A 26,202-nucleotide genomic window follows, 5' to 3' on the forward strand; every position below is an offset into this window, starting at 1 on the left:
CACACTGTACTTGTGTGGTTTCTCCATGGGATATCAGATCCTGAACAGCTGGAATATTGGAATTATCCTGAAGGAGACAGCCTGGGATGAAATGGAGTCGAGCGTGGGAAGAGATGGAGAGATGTGCAACTATAGAATGACATCTGCTCTTTTCATGTCATTTGTTTTTTTTAACAGATTCCAAGTAAACAAAATAAATTTGTAATTTGCTCTTTTATGTTTTGTAATTTTCTCTGCATTTAAGCATGTATATATATATGTTATTATGGCCACTAGACTTCATAAAGTAGCTATGATGAACCTGTTTCTTAATATAAATTAAACAATGTGGTAGTAAGGATGGTGATGTAGGAGGTGGGTGAGATGATGTGAAGCTGAACTCTGCTCATTGACGAACAATGTGTCAGTGTGGTCATGGAGATGGGGGGGAAGAGGGGAGTTAAAATTTATTGAAGCTTTAATATCAAGTAGCTGACCTCTGCTACAGATTGACAGACTGAGTCAGTGAGACCAAAGGATTTGTGCAGAAGTAGCCCCACATTAGATGCTGCCAAACAGACAAAAAGGATGGTTTTTAGTTGAAGCTGGAACCAATGTTGCAAGAAGGAAGGAAGGATAGTGTGAGGTTGTGACCACACTGGAACCACTGGGAATATTACAATGAGGCTCACATTGCCAGGAATTAATAAAATAAAACCTGATTTAAAGGGAGGAGAAAGAAAAATGCAAAAATGTGAACTTTGAATTTCAAAGAACAAGAAGACAGTAAAAACCTTGTGATTTAAAGACAAAAACAGGGAGGGAAAAGAGAAATTCCTCCAAGACAAATTCGAAACAAGATTTGAACTGAGAAAAGCTTTGATTCAATGAATAGGGGCTACTTGCTGATGTTTCAAATTTAACTTCTGGTTTTGATTCACTTGTTCCCTAAATTAAGTGCAAAAGAGGTTGAAATGTGTTTCATGTCACTACAAAATTGTGACAAAATTACAAATGGACAACTTGATTGCAAAGCGTTTTTGTGGAGACTGCTTCAGATGTGTACTCTGACATAAACACAGACAATGCTGGAGAAACCCAGCAGGTCAAGTAGCATCTGTGGAGAGAAGAACAAAGTTAATGTTTAGAGTCCAGTGGCCCTTCAGAACTAAAAGCAGCTAGAAAAAGGTGATATTTATGCTGATGCTAGGTGGAGTGAAGGGGTAGGAGTGAGCAAGTAGGTGGAGGCAGAGAGGGAGAGAATGAAAATGAAAGGTAGGCAAAGAGACTACGGATGGTAAACCAGCGAAGCTGTTCCGAGTTCTGAAGAACGAACATGAGTTGAAGACATTAATTCTGTTTCTCCACAGACTGTCAGACCTATTGAGTTTTTCTCGCAATTTCTGCTTTTATTTATTTCAAATCTCCAGCATCTGCTGTTCTTTGTTTAATTTTGGAAGTGTACTCATCTCTTTCATGTGCGATGACCATGACACTAAGGAAACTAGTCAGGGAAAAGTTTACAAATTTGAGGAAATAACAGGATCAGATTTCTGTGAAATTCGAGAGAGAAAAGGGCATTGTATTTGAGAGATGATATGGGTCAAAAAAAAGATTGAACAACACTAAGATCTTAGTTTATCTCACTAATGAGTGAATTTAAAAATAGTAACCTTTTGGGAATAAGATGGGACTTGGAAGATAAGAGCAGCTGCTGTTGAGCTGCTCATTAAAAATGGTTTCAATTTGACATTTTGTCCTAATTGTGGGAGGTGGTGACATCATAGTGATATCACTGAGGTAGTCATCCAGAGCAATCTTGGCAACATGAAATTGAATCTGACCACAGCAGATAATGAAATTCAGATTCCATAAAATCTGTAATTAAAAAACTAGACTAATTTTCTTCAGGGAGGGAGGTCTGCTATCCTTGCCCGATCTGACAGACATCTGAATCCTGACCCACAGCAATTTGATTGACCTTTAACTGCCCTTTGTAATAGCCTAGCAATTTACTGAATTCAAGAGCAATTAGTGGTAGCCACATTCCATAAAAGAATAAAGGAAAAGAAAACAAGAATGTAAGCTGTCATTTGCACACACCTGCATAGAGAGATCGGGGGTCTGAGTAGGGTTAGATCTCATGGAATAAAGGGAGAACTAGCCATTTGGATACAGAACTGGCTCAAAAGGTAGAAGACAGAGGGTGGTGGTGGAGAGTTGTTTTTCAGACTAGAGGCCTGTGACCAGTGGAGTGCCACAAGGATCGGTGCTGGGTCCTCTACTTTTTGTCATTTACATAAATGATTTGGATGCGAGCATTAGAGGTACAGTTAGTAAGTTTGCAGATGACACCAAAATTGGAGGTGTAGTGGACAGCAAAGAGGGTTACCTCAGATTACAACAGTATCTAGACCAGATGGGCCAATGGGCTGAGAAGTGGCAGATGGAGTTTAATACAGATAATTGCGAGGTGCTGCATTTTGGGAAAGCAAATCTTAGCAGGACTTATACACTTAATGGTAAGGTCCTAGGGAGTGTTGGTGAACAAAGAGACCTTGGAGTGCAGGTTCATAGCTGCTTGAAAGTGGAGTCGCAGGTAGATAGGATAGTGAAGAAGGCGTTTGGTATGCTTTCCTTTATTGGTCAGAGTATTGAGTACGGGAATTGGGAGGTCATGTTGCAGCTGTACAGGACATTGGTTAGGCCACTGTTGGAATATTGCGTGCAATTCTGGTCTTCCTATCGGAAAGATGTTGTGAAACTTGAAAGGGTTCAGAAAAGATTTACAAGGATATTGCCAGGGTTGGAGGATCTGAGCTACAGGGAGAGGCTGAACAGGCTGGGGCTGTTTTCCCTGGAGCATCGGAGGCTGAGGGGTGATCTTATAGAAGTTTACAAAATTATGAGGGGCATGGATAGGATAAATAGACCAAAGTCTTTTCCCTGGCGTTGGGGAGTCCAGAACTAGAGGGCATAGGTTTAGGGTGAGAGGGGAAAGATATAAAAGAGACCTACGGGGCAACATTTCCACGCGGAGGGTGGTACGTGTATGGAATGAGCTGCCAGAGGAAGTGGTGGAGGCTGGTACAATTGCAACATTTAAGAGGCATTTGGATGGGTATATGAATAGGAAGGGTTTGGAGGGATATGGACCGGGTGCTGGCAGGTGAGACTAGATTGGGTTGGGATATCTGGTCGGCATGGATGGGTTGGACCGAAGGGTCTGTTTCCATGCTGTCCATCTCTATGACTCTATGACATACTTGCCTTAAGAAAGGGCACATAAAGGCTAACTGTTGGAAATTAAAAAGCATGATTTGTAATGTTTGTGGGATTGTGTAGCATGCATTCAGTAAGGTAATGTGAAATATGGAACCTTGCCCAGGTACATCCTGTCCACAAATAGCAAAATAAAAACACCAGCATAGACAATCACCCTCCATCAGGCTACTGTCAATCATTGGCAAAGTGATGGAAGGTATCATCAACAGTGCAACCAAGTAGTACCTACAGACCAATAGCCTGAGTGCTGTTGCTCAGTTTGGGTTCCACCAGAACCATTCAGCTGTTGTTCTAATTGCAACCTCAGCCTAAACATGGACAAAGGAACTGACCTCCATGACATGAGTGTGACTGTCCATGACACCAACACAGCATTTGATAGAGTGTGGCGTTGAAGAGCTTGAGTGAAACTGAAATTAGTACGAATCAGGCAGAGGGAAGAAATGGGGGTGTTGGGGGAGGGGGGGGGGGGGGGTGTGTGGTAAATCTCCCCACTGGTTGGAGTTAAATCTGTCCTAAAGAAAATATTGTGGTTGTTAGGCTCAGTTTCAGGATTTGCCAATTTCTTTATTTATCACATGACCCCTAAGCACCCCAATTCCAGACTAGAAGCATTTCTCCCATTTCCAATATTTTAGAATTAATAAACAAAAGTTTTCAATGAAGAAACACCATTGATAACTAAATTTTTCTGCTGGATTTGTATGCAGTCACGTTCAGAAAACCATACTCAAATTCTTGAAGACTTCAGAAGATTGGTAACCCATCTGTTATAGACACTGTCAATATCCAGTCTTACTGATGTCAGTGGAGCTCGGCTCAGGTTCAGGTCAACCTCTAGCAGTAAACATGGTATGTATTGAGGCAGAGGGAGAAATCTTTACAACTGGGACAGATACAAGAGCCATACCTCCTCCTTAGCGTAGTATTGGATAACACCCTCTTTCTCCAAAAGCCGGAAACTCCGCTTCTGAAAATTTCCTTTGTCCTTTCCCCGTTTCCAGAGATAACCGACACGGTCACCTTTATAATGAGCAAGGAAACATCTATGAACCTTGAAGGGTGCCAGTTCCAATTCATGACTAGTCCTGTTCTCTTGGTGCTCAATGACTCAATTTTAAAACTCATGTTTCCACATCTCTCCATAGCCTTGACCTCTCTCTGTAATCCACAACCCTCCTCTAATTCTGATCTTTTGAGTCATAGAGTCATAGAGATGTACAGCATGGAAACACACCCTTTGGTCCAACCTGTCCATGCTGACCAGATATCCCAACCCAATCTAGTCCCACCTGCCAGCACCCGGCCCATATCCCTCCAAACCCTTCCTATTCATATACCCATCCAATTGCCTCTTAAATGTTGCAATTGTATCAGCCTCCACCACTTTCTCTGGCAGCTCATTCCGTACACGTACTATCCTCTGAGTGAAAAAGTTGCCTCTTAGGTCTCTTTTATATCTTTCCCCTCTCACCCAAACCTATGCCTTCTAGTTCTGGACTCCCCCACCCCAGGGAAAAGACTTTGTCTATTTATCCTATCCGTGCCCCTCATGATTCTATAAACCTCTATAAGGTCCCCCCTCAGCTTCCGACACTTCAGAGAAAACAGCCCCAGCCTGTTCAGCCTCTCCCTTTAGCTCAAATCCTCCAACACTGGTAACATCCTTGTAAATCTTTTTGGAACTTTTCAAGTTTCACAACATCTTTCCGAAAGGAAGGAGACCAGAATTGCACGCAATATTCCAACAGTGGCCTAACCAATGTCCTGTACACCCGCAATATGATCTCCCAACTCCTGTACTCAATACTCTGACCAATAAAGGAAAGCATACTAAACACCTTCTTCACTATCCTATCTACCTGCGACTCCACTTTCAAGGAGCTATGAACCTGCACTCCAAGGTCTCTTTGTTCAGCAACACTCCCTAGGACTTACCATTAAATATATTAAGTCCTGCTAAGATTTGCTTTCCCAAAATACAGCACCTCAATTTATCTAAATTAAACTCCATCTGCCACTTCTCAGCCCATTGGCCCATCTGATCAAGATCCCATTGTAATTTGAGGTAACCTTCGCTGTCCACTACACCTCCAATTTTGGTGTCATCTGCAAACTTACTAACTATATCTCTTATGCTCACATCCAAATCGTTGCGAAAAATGAAGTAGTGGAACCAGCACCAATCCTTGTGGCACTCCACTGGTCACAGGCCTCCAGTGTGAAAAACAACCCTCTCCCACCACCCTCTGTCTTCTACCTTTGAGCCAGTTCTGTATCCAAATGGCTAGTTCTCCCTGTATTCCATGAGATCTAACCTTGCTAATCAGTCTTCCATGGGGAACCTTGTCGAAAGCCTTACTAAAGTCCATATAGATCACATCTACCACTCTGCTGTCATCAATCTTCTTGGTTGAGTCTTTTTGAAGAAGGAACAAAGTTTGTGAGACATGATTTCCCACTCATAAAGCCCTGTTGACTATCCCAAATCAGTCCTTGTCTTTCCAAATACATGTACATCCTGTCCCTCAGGATTCCCTCCAACAATGTGCCCACCACCAACGTCAGGCTCACTGGTCTATAGTTCCCTGGCTTGTCCTTACCACCTTTCTTAAACAGTGGCACCACGTTAGCCAACCTCCAGTCTTCCGGCACCTCACCTGTGACTATCAATGATACAAATATCTCATTAAGAGGCCCAGCAATCACTTCTCTAGCTTCCCACAGAATTCTAGGGTATACCTGATCAGGTCCTGGGGACTTATCCACTTGTATGCGTTTCACAACATCAGCACTTCCTCCTCTGTAATATGAACATTTTTCAAGATGTCACCATCTATTCGCTACACTCTCTCTTCCATATCCTTTTCCACAGTAAATACGGATGCAAAATACTCATTTAGTATCTGCCCCATCTCCTGCGGCTCCACACAAAGGCTGCCTTATTGATCTTTGAGGGGCCTTATTTTCTCTGTAGTTACCCTTTTGTCCTTAATTTATTTGTAAAAACCCTTTGGATTCTCCTTAACTCTATTTGCCAAAGCTATCTCATGCCCCCTTTTTGGCCTACTGATTTCTCTATTAAGTATACTCTGACTGCCTTGATACTCCTCTAAGGATTCACTCTATCTTGTCTATCCCTGACATATGCTTCCTTCTTTTTCTTAACCAAGCTCTCAATTTCTTTAGTCATCCAGCATTCCCTATATCTACCAGCCTTTCCTTTCACCCTGACAGGAATATACTGTCTCTGGACCTTCGTTATCTCATTTCTGAAGGCTTCCCATTTTCCAGCCGTCCCTTTACCTGTGAACATTTGCCCCCATCAGCTTTTGAAAGTTCTTGCCTAATTCTGTCAATAATGGCCTTTCTCCCATTTAGAGTTTCAACTTTTAGATCTGGTCTACCCTTTTCCCCAAAGTGCTCCCCCACTGACACCTCAGTCACCTGTCCTGCCTTATTTCCCAAGAGTAGGTCAAGTTTTGCATCTTCTCTAGTAGGTACATCCGCAACCTGACTCAGAAAACTTTCTTGTACACACTTAACAAAGTCCTCTCTACATAAACCCTTAACAGTATGGCAGTCCCAGTCTATGTTTGGAAAGTTAAAATCCCCTACCATAACCACCTTATTATTCTTACAGATAACTGAGATTTCCTTACAAATTCGTTTCTCAATTTCTCTCTGACAGTTAAGGGGTCTATAATACAATCCCAATAATGTGATGGGGTATTTCTGGTTTTAATCACTCCACCATTGGTGCCCATTGCCTTCTGTCACTTGGGCCCTAAGCCCTTAGATTGGACTCTCTCTGTCTCTCTCTCTCTCGTCCTTTAAAGCACGCCTTAAAAGCTTCATCTTTGACCACACTTTAAGTTACCTGTCCCTCCCCCTGCGGCTCCTTGTCAATTTTTTTGCCTGATTTCTGCTTCTGCAGAGCTTCTTGGAATGTTTTACTGCATGAGAAGGTGCTAGACAAATACAAGTTGTTGTATATGAAGGGGAGGGTCAATCCCCCCCAACCCTGTACCTGATATGGGGGATTCCCGTTGCTCAGTGACAATGTCAGTGAACTCCTCTCGCTCATATTTGGCTCGAATCCACTGCTCCTTCAGAACTCTGGATCGGGGACAGAGAGGAACATCAGAGTTTTGAGTGCCAGGTAAACAATTACTGCCAAGCCAGTTTGGTTAAAGGACATATCTATGTTTCCACTTGACAACAGTGTACCAGCACAGTCCCTTCCCCCAACAACTCAAGACAACTGGAGCTGCAGCCATGAGGAAACCAGGCTGATATTTTGTCCAAAATGGCTCCATCCTCAGTCTGCAGTGAGTATGGAGTCAAAATTTAAAAGGGACCTGAGGGGTAAAGTTTTCACGCAGAGGATAGTGCGTGTATGGAATGAGCCACCAGAGGAAGTTTAGAGGCTGGTACAATGACAATATTTAAAAGGCATCTGGAATGGGAATGGGAATGGTTTAGAGGGATATGGACCAAATGTTGGCAAATGGGACTGGATTAATTTCAGATGTCTGGTCAGCATGAACAAATTTGACCAAAGGGTCTGAAGTGGACAAATTCTTGGTAAGTTAGGGAATGAAAGGTTATTAGAATGTGGAGAAATCAGATCAGATTTGACCTTATTGAATGGCAGAGCAGGCTTAAGAGGCTGATTCTGCTCCTAATTTATATGTTTGTATGAATGCCCATATGTAGCAGTGTTTCCCAGCCACACCCTTTCCTCAAACAATCAGAGTGAATCATCCAGAGACCCAGACTCGCCATCTAGTAAAGGTGAGTTCAGATCTCAGCATGAGCAATTTACTCATTTCAACATAAATCTGAAAAAAGCTGGTCTCAGTAGGATTGAGCCTCAAGCTGTTAGTTTGCTGCAACAACAGAGCTCATCCCTCAATATCTTTAGGGAAGGAAATCTGCCATCTTTATATGGTCTGGATTCCATGTGACTCCAGATCCACAGCAATAGGGTTGAACATTTAATGAGCTGTTGAATAGTCATGGACCATTCAGCTGAGACCCCAACTGGTGAAGATATCTCGTGAGAAAGGCTAATTATTGAAACTGTAATTCTTCAACATGCTTTCTGAAAAATGCAAATATGACAGAGAACTTGCAGTAACTTCATGTTACAAACCCGACAAACACCCAGAAAAATCTGTGAGCCAAGGCAAGAGGAGCCACCTTTCAGAGGAGCTAAGTTGTTGGTGGAAGGAAGCCATTTTCTTTGGGAGGGAGCAGGGTGAGTAGTTGAGGCAAATGGTGCAGAACCTTGAATGTAGAATCAGGCCATTGAGTACATAATATGGTCTCACAGAATGGGGAGCAGAAATCTCAAACTGTGCTTCCACAAAACAGATGGTTCTTTGCCAAGCAGAGTATATTAATATTGCCATAAAACCATAAGAAAGAGGAACAGGAGTAGGCCATTCAGCCCCTCAAGCCTGCTGTGCCATGGCTGATTTGACATTCCTCATGCCCACTTGCCTGTCCTTTCCCTATGACCCTCAATTCCCGTCCTGATCAAGAATCTATCAATCTCGGCCTTAAATATACACAAGGACTCTGCCTCCACAGCTCTCTGTGGCAAGGAGTTCCAAAGACTCTCAACTGTCTGAGAGAAGAAATTCCTCCTCATCTCAGTCTTAAACTGGAGCCCCTTTATTCTGAAACTGTGCCCTCTGGTCCTTGACCCTCCCATGAAGGAAACAACATCTCCTGTTAATCCCCTTAGGAATCGTATATCATTCAATGAGATCACCTCCCATTTTGTTAAACTCAAGTGCATATAGTCATAGAATCATATAGCATGGAAATAGACCCTTTGGTCCAACCAGTCCACACCAACCATGATCTCAAACTAAACTAGTCCCACCTGCCTGCACTTGGTTCATATACCTCCAAATATTTCCTATTTATGTACCTATCCAAATGTCTTTTAGATGTTGTAACTGTATCTGCATCTAACGCTTCCTCTTGTAGTTCATTCCACAGACAAAACACTCTCTGTGTGAAAAAGTTGTCCCTCATGTCCCTTTCAAAGCTTTCTCTTCTCACCTTAAAACTATGCCCCATAGTTTTTGAACTTGCCGACCCTAAGGAAACGACCTTTGTCATTCACATTATCTAAGTTTCTCATGATATTATAGACCTCAATAAGATCATCCCTCAACCTCCTATGCTCCAATGAAAAAAAGTCCCAGCCTTTCCAATCTGTTTTAATTTCTCAAACCTTCCATCCCCAGCAATATCTTGATAAATCATCTCTGAACCCTGTTCAATTTAACAATATCCATCCTATAGCAGGGCGACCAGAACTGCAGAATGTATTTCAGAAGAGGCCTCACCAATGTCCTATACAACCTCAACATGACGTCCCAACTCCCACATTCATAGATCTGAGTTCTTTAACCCTTGCTTATGAGAAAATCCCTCCATACCAGGGATCAGCTTGGGGAACATTCTCTGAACGGCCTCCAATGAAATGATATCTTTCCTTAAATAAGCAGATCAAAACTGCTCATGGTATGCCAAATGTGGTCTTACCACCACCTTAATAGTTGCAGTAAAATTTCCCTACTCTGATATTTCAACCTTCTTGAAATATGGGCTGACGTTCCATTAGCCTTCCCGATTACCTGCTGCACCTGTGTGCTAGCCTTCTGTCTTTCACGCACAAGTACCCCAAGCCCCTTTATGTTGCAGCCTTCTGCAGCTTTTTTTCCATTAAAGTCATATTCTGTTGCAGCAAGACTAGCTAAATGAATTAAAGATTATGGATCAGCCATAACTGGATGGTGGGACAGGCTTGTGAAGCTGAATGACCTTCCACATGGCTAACTGTAAGGTGGGCAGGACCAAAGATATCTCTGTGAACAGCAGTGCTGTTCTCAGTAAAAGAAATTGCTGCTTACACACAATCTGAAGCCTGAGGCTTGTAGTAGAAAGGAGGAACATTTGCTTCATAGTGTTTCCTCGCCATCCAGTTACCATGGGTTCTCATTTGCTATACACAAAAAACAACAAGAAGAGATGTTTTTATTAGTATCAGATTAAAAGGGACTTCTTTTTATTGTGCTGCAGCTGATCTACAATGCAAACCTCATTCAAAGCCTTAAACGTGTGCCTATTAGTCATAGAGTCATAGAGATGTACAGCACGGAAACAGACCCTTCGGTTCAACTCATCCATGTCGACCAGATATCCCAACCTAATCTAGTCCCATTTGCCAGTACCTGACCCATATCCGTTTAAACCCTTCCTATTCAAACACCCATCCAGATGCCTTTTAAATGTTGCAATTGTACTAGCCTCCACCACTTCCTCTGGCAGCTCATTCCAAAAACACTACCCTCTGAAAAAGTTGTGCTTTAAGTCCCTTTTATATCTTTCCCCTCTCACCCTAAACCTATGCCCTCTGGTTATCACTCAATAATTTTGTTCACTGAACAAAATGTTCACGTGTTGTTTTATTAATTATTAGTCATTATATATTAGATGCTCCACATTCCCAGAGGCTTTGACTCAATGGTGACATACAGATTGGTGAATAATGTGTCCCAATGTTCAGTCTCCCTGTGGTGAGATAACATAACCCACAGTTAGGGGAAGTGATGGCCTAGCCTACCATTACTAGACTATTAATTCCGAAGCTGAGTAATGTTCTTGGAACCTGGGTTCACATCCTGCCATTGCAAGTGGTGGAACTTGAATTCCATTTTTTAATAAGAAGTTTGGAATTAAGAGTCTAATGATGATCTCAAAACCATTGTTGATTGTTGGAAAAATCCATCTAATTCACTAATGAAACTTCTCTAGTCTAGTGTACGTGTGAGTCCAGACCCACAACAATGTGGTTAACTCTTAACTGCCCTCTAGGCAATTACAAATAGGCAGTATATGCTGGCCCAGCCAGTAATATCCACTTCCCATGAATGAATTCTAAAGATAATCTAATGGTGTCCTCTCCCAATGTACAGGAGAAGGTGGGTCATCAGGAGGTATTGTTGGATCACAATCAGGAGCTCAGGGTCACTCTATCCACCTCTCTCTGTGACATAATGTCCTTCACAGCTCCAAGCTGTTGCTCCAGCTGAGTTCAGATTTACTCAGCACAGATCAAACATCAGATTCACATCTTTCCCAGGTCCATGGGTCACAGAAGTTCCCATAGTTACTCATTAACTATACACATGAACAATCCTTGGCCTGAAAGCACTTGCCTTTAGGACAGAAAACTTGACTGATCTTGCCCAGTCTGACTGATGTATGTGAATCTCATCCCAGGCCCACCATCGTTGACTGTGCAGCCCTGTGAAGTGGTCTGACTAGCTCCCTCAAACGTTTTAAATTGCTACAAAGAATAACCACACGAACTGTAGCAGTTCAGGAAGGTTCATTATCGGCACAGATAGGATAGCAATTGCCAGCTATGACACCCACATTCAGTGGATTTAAATTTTGTAAAGTTTGGTAAAATACTCTGACTGTGAACAAACTACGACTTTGCTGATCTAAGCAAACCCAGCACAAGCTGCAGTCAAACTTCACTCAAGAAAGCCCTTATAATATTGTAATGCAAACATTCCCTGTACCTCAACTAAATCATCATCCCAGAAATCCAGCCAGATAGATTTGACTCTGCTGATTCCTGAGAGGTTTCGATGTATCCCTGAACAGTTCAAGCAGATGAACACTCCAATTGTGTAAGATGCCCAGTCAGGATCTGAAGGGAAGAGAAATTGAAAACTGCTCATTAATCACTGTTTCACTGCCCTGTTAGCACAAGAACAATATTTAACAACAACTATGTTTATCTAACGCCCATAATTTAGTACAAGGTCACAGAGCATTTCCCAGACACAAGTATCAGACAAATCTAAAATAAAACAAAGTGCAGGTACTGGACATCTGAAACAAAAACGGAAATTGCTGGAGAAACTCAGCAGGTCTTGTGCAGAGAAATCAGAGTTAACATTTCAAATCCAGTGACCCTTCTTCAGAACTGATATTACCCAGAAAAAGGTGGCATTTATTCTGAAGGTAGGGGGACACTGATCCACAAAAGAATTTCTTGAAAATAAATGAACTAAGAGCAGGAAAAGACAAAAGTGGCCGCTCAAGCCTGCTATACCTTCAATAAAATCATGTTTGAATTTCTACACTAACACCAGAGAAAATAGGTCCCACTATTCCAGCTGAGGTTCATTTGATTAATAACTAGAAAGAAAGGATTGTCTAATGACAAAGAATAGGAAGCCCAGTTGGCTATTTTTGTTCATTAATGGGCTGTGGGCATTTCTGCCTGGGCCAGCATTCAATGCCTGTCCCTAATTGCCCCTTCTTCAACCACAGCAGCCCTTGGGATCTGGGTATTGTCAACGAAAGGGCATCGGGCTTTGACCCACTAACACTGAAGGAATGGCAATACATTCCAGTCCAAAGATGGGCAGGTCAGGTAGAGTGGCCATGGTAAATTGCCCTTTAGTGTCCAGGGATGTGCAGGCTGTGAGGATTAGCCATGGGAAATGCGGAGTTACGGGGATGGGGGTCGAAGAGTGCGATTCTAGGAAAGCACAGCCGGTCAGGCACAATCCGTGGAGCAGGAAAATCAGGAATGAGGGAACGGCCCAAGAGGGCTGAGAGATAAATGGGAGGGGGTGGGATGGGGGAAGGAAGCAAAGAATGTGATAAGTAGATGAAGTAGGGGGAGAAGGTGATAGGTCGGAGAAGAAGATGGAGTGGATAGGTAGGAGGGAAGATGGACAGGTAGGACAGGTCAAGAGGGTGGTGTTGAATTGGAAGATTGGATCTGGGATAAGGTTGGGGGAGGGGAAATGAGGAAACTGGTGAAATCTACATTGATCCCGTGTGCTGAGGGGGTTACGGAGATGGGGTGGGGGCTGGATCAGATGGGATGCTCTTCAGAGGGTCAGTGCAGACTTGATGGGACAAATAGTCTCTATCGTACTGTAGGGATTCTGTGATATTTCTAAGCCCAGATGGTGAGTGGTTTGGAGGAGAACTCGCAGGGGGTGCTGTTCTCAGGTATCTTCTGTCCTTGTCCTTCTGCATGGTAAAGGTTGCAAGCGTGGAAGGTGCTGCTGAAGAGGTTTTGTTGAATTGCTGCAGTGCATCTTTTGATGGGAAGTGAAGTGACCATAGGACCAGAGAACAGTAGGCTGTTCTGCCCCTGGAGAGAGAGACGTCTGGTTTAACAGGAGGGTCACCACACCTCAGGATAAGGGGAGAGGTTAAGGACGGGAGTCATTCACAGTAAATGAAGCTGGTGCAGACACTGCTGCCATAGTGCTGAGGGAGTGCCACACTGTCGGGGGGGTCAGTACTTAGGGAGATCTGCACTGTTGGGGGATCGGTACTGAGGGAGTGCTGCACTGTGGGAGGGTCAGTGCTGAGACACTACCATACTGTCGGAGGGTCAGTGCTGAGACACTGCCACACTGTCGGAAGGTCAGTACTAAGGGAGTGCCGCACTGTCGGAGGATCAGTGCTGAGACAGTGCCGCACTGTCGGAGGGTCAGTGCTGAGGGAGTGCCGCACTGTCGGAGGGTCAGCGCTGAGGGAGTGCCGCACTGTCGGAGGGTCAGCGCTGAGGGAGTGCCGCACTGTCGGAGGGTCAGCGCTGAGGGAGTGCCGCACTGTCGGAGGGTCAGTGCTGAGGGAGTGCCGCACTGTCGGAGGGTCAGTGCTGAGGGAGTGCCGCACTGTCGGAGGGTCAGTGCTGAGGGTGTGCCGCACTGTCGGAGGGCCAGTGCTGAGGGAGTGCCGCACTGTCGGAGGGCCAGTGCTGAGGGAGTGCCGCACTGTCGGAGGGTCAGTGCTGAGGGAGTGCCGCACTGTCAGAGGGACAGTGCTGCACAAAACAGATTCCAGGCACAAAGAGCACTGTGTTAATATTTATCATTCAAACAGCATTATTGAAAAGGAAAGATGATCTGGACATTGTTACAGGGTGGGATTTTGCTGTGTGCAAGTTAGCTGTTTCATTTTTAACATTTGCAACTACACTTAAAAAGTACCTTATTAGCTGTAAAGTGTTGGAGATGACCTGTGATCATGAAAGGCGTGGCTTTTCTTGATCTTTAGTAAGTAACTACATCTGTGGAAAGAGCTGTTGTTTTGGATTCACCCCAAACATTTTGAATTGTAAATATCAGTTTGTGATTACATGATGTATTTTTAGAAGCTGTGCACCTTTGAAAGCAGAAAATTTGAAATTTCACTTCCCCTTAGCTCCCAGAGGGTTTGCACCAATGTTGCTGAGTTACTTTAATTTCTCGGAAATATGGGAGTGGCTTGTTTAGCTAGAGCAAGGTCTACCTGATTCTGATACAGTAACCAATCTCTCTAAACTGATTGCCAGTGTATCGCCTTTCTCCCAGTGTTTGACTCTTGCTGAGGATGTGAAGTCACATGTGCCCCTGAAACTGGGTGGTGATATGAGCAGCTATTCACGACTGTAGGTGTGGAGTTTGCACATTCTCCCCGTGTCTGCGTGGGTTTCCTCCGGGTGCTCCAGTTTCCTCCCACAATCCAAAAGATGTGCAGGTTAGGTGAATTGGCCAGGCTAAGTTGCCCGAAGTGTTGGGTGCATTAGTCAGGGGTAAATGTAGGAGAATAGGTCTGGGTGGGTTGCTCTTCAGAGGGTCAGTGTGGACTTGTTGGGCCAAAGGGCCTGTTTCCACACTGTGGAGAATCTAATCTAATCTAATCAACTGCAGTGGAAGCATAGGAGTAGGACATTGCGGGCTACAGAAATTATCATCTTAACAGTCTGAGCCGTTTTAGGGAGAAGGTTCCAGAACATGGCTAGATCAGGGACAGGATTGGCTGTTGCAGGTTCCAGGGTTTAAATGTTTTAGTAGGGTCAGAGGTGGGGGTAAAAGAGGGGGGGGTGTGGCTTTGCTTGTCAAAGATAGTATTACAGCGGTGGAAAGGAAGATGGATGAAGATTTGCCATCTGAGGTAGTTTGGGTTGAGGTTAGGAATAGGAGAGGTGAGGTCACCCTGTTAGGAGTCTTTTACAGGCCTCCTAATAGTCCTAGAATCGTTGAAGAAAGGATTGCGAAGATGATTCAGGAGAAGAGTGACAGTAATAGGGTGATTGTTATGGGAGACTTTAACTTTCCTGATATTGATTGGGAAAGCTATAGCTCAAGTTCGTTAGATGGGTCAGTGTTTGTGCAATGTGTGCAGGAGAGTTTCCTGACACAATATGTAGATAAGCCAACAAGAGGTGAGGCCATACTGGATTTGGTTCTGGGTAACGAACCAGGCCAGGTATTAGAACTAGAGGTAGGTGAGCACTTTGGGGACAGTGACCACAATTCGGTGATTTTTACTCTAGTGATGGAGAGGGATAAGTGTGTACTACAGGGCAAGAGTTATAGCTGGGGGCAGGGAAATTATGATGCGTTGAGGCATGACTTAGGATGTGTGGATTGGAAAAGTAGATTCCAAGGCAAGAGCGTAATTGATATGTGGAACTTGTTCAAGGAGCAACTATTGAGTGTCCTTGATAAGTACGTACCTATCAGGCAGGGAGGAAAGGGTCGTGTGAAGGAGCCGTGGTTTAATAAGGAGTTGGAATCCCTTGTTAAATGGAAGAGGGCGGCCTTTGTAAAGATGAGGCGTGAAGGTTCAATAGGGACGATTGAGAGTTATAAGGTAGCCCGGAAGGACCTGAAGAGAGAGCTAAGAGCAGCAAGGAGGGGACATGAAAGGTCCTTAGTTGGTAGGATTAGGGAAAACCCTAAGGCTTTCTATAGGTATGTTAGGAATAAAAGAATGACTAGGGAAGGAATAGGTCCAATCAAGGATAGTAATGGGAAGTTGCGTGTGGAGGCTGAAGAGATTGGGGAGGCGCTGAATGAATACTTTTCGTCAGTATTCACTCAGGAACAGGACATTGTTGTCGATATGAATACTGAGGCACGAATAAGTAGAATGGATGGCTTTGAGATATGTAGAGAAGAGGTGTTGGAAATTCTGGCAAGGGTGAAAATAGATAAGTCCCCTGGGCCTGATTGCATTTATCCTAGGATTCTCTGGGAAGCAAGGGAGGAGATTGCAGAGCCATTGGCCTTGATTTTTGTGTCCTCTTTGTCTACAGGAGTAGTGCCAGAGGACTGGAGGCTAGCAAACGTGGTTCCCTTGTTCAAGAAGGGGAGTAGGGATAATCCTAGTAACTATAGGCCAGTGAGTCTCACTTCTGTTGTGGGCAAAGTCTTAGAGAGAATTATAAGGGATAGGATTTATGCACATCTGGATAAGAATGATGTGATCAAGGATAGTCAGCATGGTTTTGTGAAGGGCAGGTCGTGCCTCACAAACCTTATTGAATTCTTTGAGAAGGTGACGAAGGAGGTAGATGAGGGGAAAGCGGTAGATGTAGTATATATGGATTTTAGTAAGGCGTTTGATAAGGTCCCCCATGGTAGGCTACTGCAGAAAATACAGAGATATGGCATTGAGGGTGAGTTGGAGGTTTGGATTAGGAATTGGCTCTCTGGAAGAAGACAGAGGGTAGTAGTTGATGGCAAAGATTCATCTTGGAGTGCCGTCACTAGTGGTGTTCCGCAAGGATCTGTTTTGGGACCATTGCTGTTTGTCATTTTTATAAATGACCTGGAGGAAGGGTTAGAAGGTTGGGTGAGCAAGTTTGCGGATGATACGAAAGTCGGAGGAGTTGTAGACAGTGAGGAAGGATATGGCAGGTTACAGCGGGATATAGAGAAGCTGCAGAGCTGGGCAGAAAGGTGGCAAATGGAGTTCAATGTAGCTAAGTGTGAAGTGATTCACTTTGGTAAGAGTAATAAAAAGATGGATTACTGGGCTAATGGTAGACTACTTGGTAGTGTGGAAGAGCAGAGGGATCTTGGTGTCCATGTACACAGATCTCTGAAAGTTGCCACCCAGGTAAATAGTGCAGTGAAGAAGGCATATGGCGTACTGGCTTTTATTGGTAGAGGAATTGAGTTCCGGAGTCCTGAGGTCATGCTGCAGTTGTATAAGACTCTGGTGCGGCCGCTTCTGGAATATTGTGTGCAGTTTTGGTCGCCATACTATAGGAAGGATGTGGAGGCACTGGAACGGGTGCAGAGGAGGTTTACCAGGATGTTGCCTGGTATGGTAGGAAGATCCTATGAGGAAAGGCTGAGGCACTTGGGGTTGTTTTCTTTGGAGAAAAGAAGGTTTAGGGGTGATTTGATAGAGGTGTACAAGATGATTAGGGGGTTAGATAGGGTTGACAGTGAGAACCTTTTTCCGCGTATGGAGTCAGCTATTACAAGGGGGCATAGCTTTAAATTAAGGGGGGGTAGATATAGGACTGATGTTAGGGGTAGGTTCTTCACTCAGCGAGTCGTAAGATCATGGAATGCCCTGCCAGTAGCAGTAGTGGACTCTCCCTCTTTATGGGTATTTAAGCGGGCATTGGATAGGTATATGGAGGATAGTGGGTTAGTGTAGGTTAGGTGGGCTTTGATCGGCGCAACATCGAGGGCCGAAGGGCCTGTACTGCGCTGTATTGTTCTATGTTCTATGTTCTAATTCCATTCTGCTTTGTGTGTAGAAGGTACTTCCTCGCATCGCCACTGAATGACCCAGCTCAAAATTTAAGATGATCTTGACCCTCACCCGCCCCAACACCTCCACCAAAGGAAATGGTTTCTCTTTATCAACACCTCAATTAGCTCCCTGCTTTAATCCATACTGCAACAGCTCCGACCTATCACCATCACCCCCCCCCCACCTCCATCTACCTATTGTATTCCTTGCTACCTTCCCCCACCAGCCCCACCCTCCCCCCACTTATCTTTCACCCTCCTTGGGCCTCCCCCACTTTCCTAATGAAGAGTTTATGCTCAAACCATCGACTCTGCTGCTCCTGAAATGCTGCCTGACCAGCTGTGCTTTTCCAGCACCACACTTTTTGACTCTGCATGAACAATGGCGTAGTCCTTGCCCTATCTTAGTAACGATTTGGAGGTGCCTGTTATGGACTGACATGTACAACTGGATTACAGCAACAGATAAATGGACACCGCACAACAATCACCAGCCAGGAGTGTTCCGTCCCAGTCAGAGAACACTTCCGCGGTCTGGGACATTCAGCCTCAGACCTTTGGGTGACCATCCTCTAAGGTGGACTTCGGGACAGGCAACAACGCAAAGTGGCCGAGTAGAGGCTGATAACCAAGTTTGGTACCCTTGGGGAGGGCCTCAACTGGGACCTTGGGTTCATGTCACACTATAGGTGACCCCACTGCACTTATCTCTCCACCCGGAGGCTCCCAGCCTCATTCCTGATAAAGGGCTCCTGGTCGATTTTCCTGGTCCTCAGATGCTTCCTGACCTGCTGTGCTTTTCCAGCACCATTCTAATCTAAATTCTGGTTTCCAGCATCTGCAGTCCTCACTTTCGCCTATGCACACCCACACATCCATACACTCACACAGACCCTCTCTCATATACAAGCTCTTTCTCATACGCTCACACATACACACCCACACGCGCACCCTCTCACAGACTTATACCCCTTTACACTCACACACACTCTTCACAGACACTCACATCCCTCCCCCCCACACACACCCACATGCACATATACAGTTTGTGGGGTGAATTTGTACGTGCAGAATTACATTTTATTTTGCTCAAAAACTGCATGAATCCCTGTAAGATTCAGTAAATCCCTTTTTGTGGAAATAGAATCAGTCTGAATATTGGGGCACACGCCTTCAATCTGAGCTGACATGGCACCTATTGTTAAAGTTCACTTGAGAATGTAACTTTTAAAAAAGTTCTGGGATTTACATATGAAAGAACTGAAACCAACATGGTCATTCTAAAAGATGAGAGACTTAACAAACAATCCAGATCTTTTTCAATATATTATTTCAGTTAAATCACACTGTAGACCTTTGCTATAAATTCTGTGTCTTACGATCTTATACTCCACAACCACCTGATGAAGGAGCAGCACTCTGAAAGCTAGTGCTTCCAATTAAACCTGTTGGACTATAATCTGGTGTTATGTGATTTTTAACTATCTCGGTAACGATTGCCTTTAGTCCTGTTCTGATTCTGTCACATACCTGTGAGCACATTCCTAATGGATTATGCAGGAAGACAGGATTCCTGGCTGATGTGTTGTTTTCCTCACCCTCCCTATCCTGGAGCTGCCACAGTGCCCAGAGGGCAGGGTGATTCTGGACTTGTCTGTGAAATTTAGAACTTCCCAACCCTGCCCACTTTAAAGGGTGTGAAATGACAGCAATCAAGGTCACTGCTGTTGTCACTTGACCTGATGAACAAGTGGTTGAGAAACACAAGCACAATGTCAAAACTGTAACAGCAAACACTTGGTCTCAGCTGGGACTGTGAGTAACCTCATCTCTGAGCCTAGATGTTATAGGCTCAAGTCCAGAGTCTCAAGGGGAAGATCCAAGCTGGAACTCCAGTGCAGTGCTGAGAGGAGACTGCACTGTCAGAGGTGGCTTCTTAATAGATGAGAAATTACATAAACACTCCCTCAGTTGGTTATAAGAGATCACAGGGGTCTATATTGAAGAAGAGTCAGGGAATTATTCCTAGTGCCAGGCCAATATTTATCTCTCAATTTGTATTACATAAACAAATCGTGCATTGCTAGTTGTGGGATCTTTCTGTATGTTTACTGTGTTACCTCTATTTCAAATGCAGTATAAAGACTGCAGAGTGCTTTGGAGTATCCAGTGACCATGAAAGGCAGTATTTAAATGCAATTCTTTATTTTAACATGTTGCATTTGTTCTTTACTGGAACTTTTACCCAGGTTTAAAACTGAGCTGAAAGGGAGAGGCTTGAGTGTGTCCTCACTCTGGGTGCTATGTGAAGCCAGAGGAGAAGGTTGTGGTTATAACCGATTCACAACCAAAACAGTCATTTGTATTTGTCCAATACCTTTAATGTAAAAGTAAATAAAACAGGTGAAGGAACAATGTTCAATACAGACAGACACACACACACACAAACGGACACAGACACACATATAAATGGACACACACATACGCAGACCCAGACAAGTGCGCAGACACACAGGGACACACACACCTACTGCACTGGATGAATTCAAGAGTGGGGCAGTAACCCTAATGGGGATGAAGCAGCTCACTATTTGTTCAATCTGATTTTTATATGCCATTGTTCCTTAAACAGAAAACTCAGTGACATTTTGAAAGACAGGAGCATTGTTTTTCTGAAAGGTGACTGGAGAAATCCCCGATCAGAAATTCCTCTGGACAGAAGGAAGAGAGGATCAAAATAAAGCTGTCAGCTAGCTCCTCAGCTGAACTTTGTTTTAATATTACAAACAAAACCAGAAATTAATGGAAAAGCTCAGCAGGTCTGGCATCATCTATGGAGAGAAAGCAGAATAAACATTTCAGTTCCAGTGACCCTTCCTCAGAACTGATGGTAGCTAGTAAATTTATTTTATGCAAGAAAGGGTGATGAGAGAGGGTAAAGACTAAATGATGGGTGGAGATAGAGCGAAAAGAGAGAAGGACAATTGAACAGACAAAGGAGTGGATAACCATCAAGCCTGGACAAATGAATAGTTACTAATGGTGACTATTAGTGGCTAACGATCGATAGTGTGTAATAGCAGACCATGTGATAACATGGCCAGGTGTGTGGAGGTGGATTAAAGACATGGGAGAAGGTGCCTCAAGCCCTACAATTGTCGAACTTGATATCGAGTCAGGAGGCTGTAGCGTTCCCAAGCAGAAGACAAGATGCTGTTCTTCCAGCCTGGTGTTGAGCTCCACAGGAGCACTGCAGCAAACCTGAGACAGAGTTGTTGGCCAGGAAACAGGGTGGGATGTTGAAGTGGCAGGCAACTGGAAGGAAGCTCAGGGTCATTTTTTGTGGGCAGAATATAGGTGCTTAGCATATGAGGAATGTTTGAGGACTCTGGGTCTATACTCGATGGAGTTTTGAAGGATGAGGGGGGAATCTAATAGAACTTACAGAAAATTGAATGGCCTGGACAGAGAAGATGTTTGCAATTGGGAGGAGACTAGGACCCAAGGGCATAGCCTTAGAGTAAAGGGAAGACTTTTTAGAACAGAGAGAAGGAGAAACTTCTTCAGCCGGAGTGTGGGGAATCTATGGAATTCACTCCCACAGAAGGCTGTGGAGGTCATTGAGTATATTTAACACAGAAATAGATAGGTTCTTGAGTATCAAGGGGATCAAGGGTTACGGGGAGAAAGTGTGAGAGTGGGGTTGAGAAGTTTAACAGCATGATTGAATGGTGGAGCAGACTCAATGGACTGAATGGTCTAATTTCTGCTCCTGTGTCTTATATTCTTGTGGTGTTCTGTGAAGTGGTCACCTAGTCTTGTATTTATACAGCAGCTTTCACCGTCTCTAGACAAACCAAAGGCTCTGACCGCCAATGAAGTGCTTTTGAAAGTGTAGCCGCTGTTGTATTTTGTTGGAGCTGTGTGTATGAGGTTAGCTCCTGTGCTGTAGCTGCTGCAGAAAACAGTAAGGCTTTTGGACACAGGACCCAGTGGTTTGTAGGTTTATCAACTGCCTACAGCTTCAGTATTTACTCGCGTCTGATAAACTGTTGCTGTTCACTTTACACGTGTTTCCTGTCGGCTGGATATTTCACTTGCTCTTTACTATTTTTACCAAACCAAAGCATGCTTGCAAAGAAAAATAAGTTATTTATTGATAGTTTTTAACTGACTGTGGCTTCATCTGAATCACCCGGGTGCATGACACCTCAGTCAGCCACCATGCAATAAAACCTTTCCCAAGACACATTTAAATGACCAATAACAGATACACAGGAGTGAGTTACAGACTGTAATCTGTAAGAGGGGTTCAATGGGGTTTATATACAGAATAACAGATGCCGGGGAGTGAGTTAGTTTGGAATGTAATCGAGGGGTTCAGGGTGGTTCATATACAAAATATCAGATACCTGGAGTGAATTACAGACTGTAATCCAATCGAGGGGTTCACGATAATTTATATATACAACATATCAGATACAGAATAATAGATGCCCAGGAATATAATTGAGGGGTTCAGGATTGTTTATATATAGAATGACAGACACCAAGGAGAGAGTTACAGACTGGAGTCTAACTTACTGAAGTGACAGTACTTAAAGGATGATTGTTTGGAAACTGTAATCTCATCAGACATCCTGTTTACTAATGTGAAGCAGAATTCTGCAGAGGTGACCCTGGGAGATTCAGCCTTACGATTGGGTTTATTGTTCACACATTGTGCAAGGAGTATTATATATTGTCGAGCATCCGATAGGCCTCACCATATATAACAGTATATCTGGTACTTGCATAGAAATGCTGCCTCAGCGCCAGGGACCTGGGTTCGATCCCAGCCTCGGGTGTCTGTGTGGAGTTTGTACCTTCTCCCTATGTCTGCTGGGTTTCCTCCGGGTGCTCCGGCTTCTCCCCATACTGCAGGTAAGGGTGGATTGGCCAAGGGAAATTGCCCATAGTGTGCAGGTGGGGTGGGTTAGCCATGGGGAATGCACGGTTACAGGGTGGGGATGGTGTCTTCTTCGGAGGGTCAGTGTGGACTCGATGGGCCGAATGGCGTGGTTCCACACAGTAGGGATTCCTGATATCACTGTTGGGGAGACTCCCGGATCACACGGGGAAGCCAGTCTCGCCTGTTCTATTCCAATTCTCTCCTTTGAATCCTGTTCCTTCATGCCCTTTTTTTTCCACTGATCTCAATTTGAAAGTTACAGAGAGCAGCTTATGACACAGAGTGAGCTCAGACTGTACAAGTCAGCCGTTCAGAAACCATCTACCGCGAAAGGAGCGGATCCCGGGCCTGCGGATTGGACGCTGTCTGCTACAACAACAACTACTTGCATTCCTCTAGCATACCTCTCACATAGTTAAATGCCCAGGGCGCTTGACAAGAGTGATGGACAAACACCGTGGTGGTACCAGGTGACACACTGAGACGTGAGGGACGGAGGTAGAGAAAGCTTTCCGGGAGTTAGAGAGAGAGAGAGAACTGAGAGAGAGAGAGAGAGAGCAGAGATCTGGAGATGACAGGGAATGACATCTGAAAGGTTGGTCAATGAAGAGCGGAGTGATCCCAATCGCAGGGGGAATCAGCCAGAACCCAGAATGGGATCAGCAGAGAAAGTCTGGGGGGGGGGTGAATGATCCCAGAGATTGGGGGGTGGGGAGGGCGAGGGAGCCGGGATTTGGCACAAGTTGGGACACAGGCACTAATAGACTTGGATGTAGTGAAGGAAAAGGGTAAACATGGAATGATAGTGAATGAAATCAATCCAAAACGCCCCGGCAGCTCCAGCGACTGACCTGCTGTCCCACAGTCCGCGCAGCGACTATTCTCTCCCTCTTTCAGCAACTCCAGTAAAATCTTCTTATTCCTGTCCCGGTCTCCCATCGTCAGCTCCTGAGGCAGAGCGACTGCCGTCCGCCCTCTCCCAGTGACTCTCTCACACACACCCACAGACACACACACACACAGAGCGAGCTTGCTGTTTGAACCCTGTCTAACTCCCTCCCTCTCACTTATAGCCAGTTCAGACTCCAGTCTCCTCCCTGTCCAATTCTCGGCGGGAGGCACACCTCCTGAATCCCAGTCCCTTCTCTCTCTCCCTGGCATTCTCTCTTTCTCTCTCTCTCTAATTCCGGTCCTTCCTCCAGTTCTGACCCCGGGTCAGAGACCGCAATACTCAGATACAAATGACTGTGCTCTGAAATCCGGCGTGGAATCGACCTTTCAGGTCCTTCCAAAACCTTTTCGGTCAAGTGTAAGATGTGAATCTCGGTTGTTGGAGCCAAGTGAACTCAGAGTGACAGGTGTTACTGAAGGAACGGATTCTGGGGGAGACTTTAAATACCATAACATCATCTTTTTAAAAAGATCACTTTAATCCAAACCCACTGTCTGAAAAATTAACTCCTGATTATTTGACCATTTTCCAGAGTCCTTCTGTCTCGGTGTAGAGCCCCCTGTCCTGGGATAGAGCCCTGTGTCCCGGGATAGAGCCCCCTGTCCCGGGATAGAGTCCCCTGTCCCAAGATAGAGTCCCCTGTCCCAGGATAGAGCCCCATGTCCTGTGATAGAGTCCCCTATCCCGGGATAGAGCCTCGTGTCCCGGGATAGAGCCCCCTGTCCCCGGATTAGAGACACCTGTCCCGGGACAGAGCCTCCTGTCCTGGGATAGAGACCCCCATCCCAGGATTAGATACCCTTGTCCCAGGATAGAGCCTCCTGTCCCGGGATAGAGCCCTCTGTCCCTAGTGTAGAGCCCCCATCCCCAGAATAGAGCCCCCTGTCTCAGGATAGAGCCCCCTGTCCTGGTATAGAGGCCTCTGTCTCCAGGATAGAGCCCCCATCCCAGGATAGAGCCCCCTGTCTCAGGCTAGAGCCCCCTGTCCTGGTATAGAGGCCCCTGTCTCCAGGATAGAGCCAATGCCCCAGGGTAGAGCCCCCTGACCCAGGATGGAGCTCACTGTCCCTGGTGTAGAGCTCCCGTCCCAGGATAGCAGCTCCTGTCCCGGGATAGAGCCACCTGTCCCCGGGATAGATCACTCTGTTCGAGGATAATTCCCCTTGTTCCAGGATAGAGCCCCCTGTCTTACGAGAGAGCCCCCGTCCCAGGATAGAGCCCAACCCCGAGATAGGGAGCTTTTGCCTCCTTTTCAATAAGGGCGGGGGGTGGGGGGTTGTTTGGGTTAACCCTTTTCAAAGTCCAAAAGGTGGCCGTTAACCCCTTGTTGACAGATTTGGGGACAGAAAACAATCCTGATACCATTACCTCCATTCACCTGTCACCCAGTGAAAATCCAGTGCTTAATGTCTGTCAGCCCTTGCAGCCCTGCAACAGGGGCTGCAGGGGAGAGGCCTGGGTGTGTAAGTGCACAGACCATTGAAGGTGGTGGGGCAGGTGGAGAGAGAAGTTCATACAGTGTCCTCTGCTTTATTAATAGGGGCATATTAACAATACAATAGCAAGGAGGTGATGTTGAGCTTGCACAAGACACTTGTTAGGCCTCAGCTGGAGTATCGTGTGCAGAGGTGGGGTGCCACATTATGGAAAGATATGAATGAATTGGAGAGAGTAGAGAGATGGTTTCTAGAATGGTTTCAGAGACAAGAATCTTTACCAATGAGGAGAGATTGAAGATATTGGGACTGTTCTGCTTGAAGAGAAGAAGGCTGAGAGGAGGTTTGAAAAATCATGAGCAGGCAGGACAGAGTAATTGGGAGGAAGCTGTTTCTGTTCATGAACAAAAAAAAAACAAAAAGGCAAAAACATAACGTAGTTTACTTTGAGTTTGATTTATTGTTGTCACTTGTACCGAGGTACAGTGAACAGTATTGTTTTGTTTGCTATTTGGGCAGGTTATACCATACAAAGTGCATCAGGATAGCAGGACAGAGTGCAGAATACAGTGTTACAGCCACAGAGAAGGTGCAGAGAGAGAGAGATCAGAATTGACATTTGCGAGGTCTGTTCAAAAGTCTAATAGCAGCGAGGAAGAAGCTGTCCTTGAATCTGTTCGTATTAAAACTGCATTAAATTGTTCATATCTTCTGCCTGAAGGTGGAAGACACTATAACTGGGGTGGGGGATCTGATTATGTTGGTTGCTTTCCTGAGGCAATGGGAAGTATGGATGGAAAGCTGGTTTGCAATGGACTGGGCTATATTCACAACTCTCTGTAGTTTCTTGCGGTCTTGGGAAGAGTAGTTGCTGTACTGTGTTTTGATGCATCCAAATCGGATGCTTTCTATGGTGCATCAATACAAATTGGTTAGTCATTGTGGACATGCTGAATTTCCTTAGTCTCCTGAGGAATTAGAGATGTTGCT

The 26,202-nt window shown here is 44.9% G+C and overlaps 2 protein-coding genes across 5 annotated transcripts in view; one reads left to right on the top strand and one right to left on the bottom strand.

The window, feature by feature from the left end:
• The window catches only part of LOC140464146 (BUB3-interacting and GLEBS motif-containing protein ZNF207-like), a 63,535-nt gene extending 63,320 nt beyond the window's left edge, over positions 1-215 (top strand). For all 4 annotated transcript variants that reach the window (XR_011954859.1, XR_011954860.1, XR_011954861.1 and 1 more), the window contains one exon: positions 38-215. The gene's annotated coding sequence lies outside the window, so the exon portion shown is untranslated. The remainder of the gene's footprint in view (positions 1-37) is intronic.
• Positions 1-23,861, bottom strand: part of adap2 (ArfGAP with dual PH domains 2) — a 30,641-nt gene extending 6,780 nt beyond the window's left edge. Inside the window, exons 1-5 of the mRNA XM_072558925.1 lie at positions 23,676-23,861; positions 11,880-12,010; positions 10,200-10,291; positions 7,295-7,383; positions 4,175-4,287 (exon numbers count right to left, since the gene is read on the bottom strand). Of these exons, the coding sequence (XP_072415026.1) occupies positions 4,175-4,287; positions 7,295-7,383; positions 10,200-10,291; positions 11,880-12,010; positions 23,676-23,763 (513 nt within the window). The 5' untranslated portion in view covers positions 23,764-23,861. The remainder of the gene's footprint in view (positions 1-4,174; positions 4,288-7,294; positions 7,384-10,199; positions 10,292-11,879; positions 12,011-23,675) is intronic.
• Between the last annotated feature and the right edge of the window lie 2,341 nt (positions 23,862-26,202).

This window comes from Chiloscyllium punctatum, chromosome 39 (genome assembly GCF_047496795.1).
Source record: "Chiloscyllium punctatum isolate Juve2018m chromosome 39, sChiPun1.3, whole genome shotgun sequence".
Taxonomy (NCBI): domain Eukaryota; kingdom Metazoa; phylum Chordata; class Chondrichthyes; order Orectolobiformes; family Hemiscylliidae; genus Chiloscyllium; species Chiloscyllium punctatum.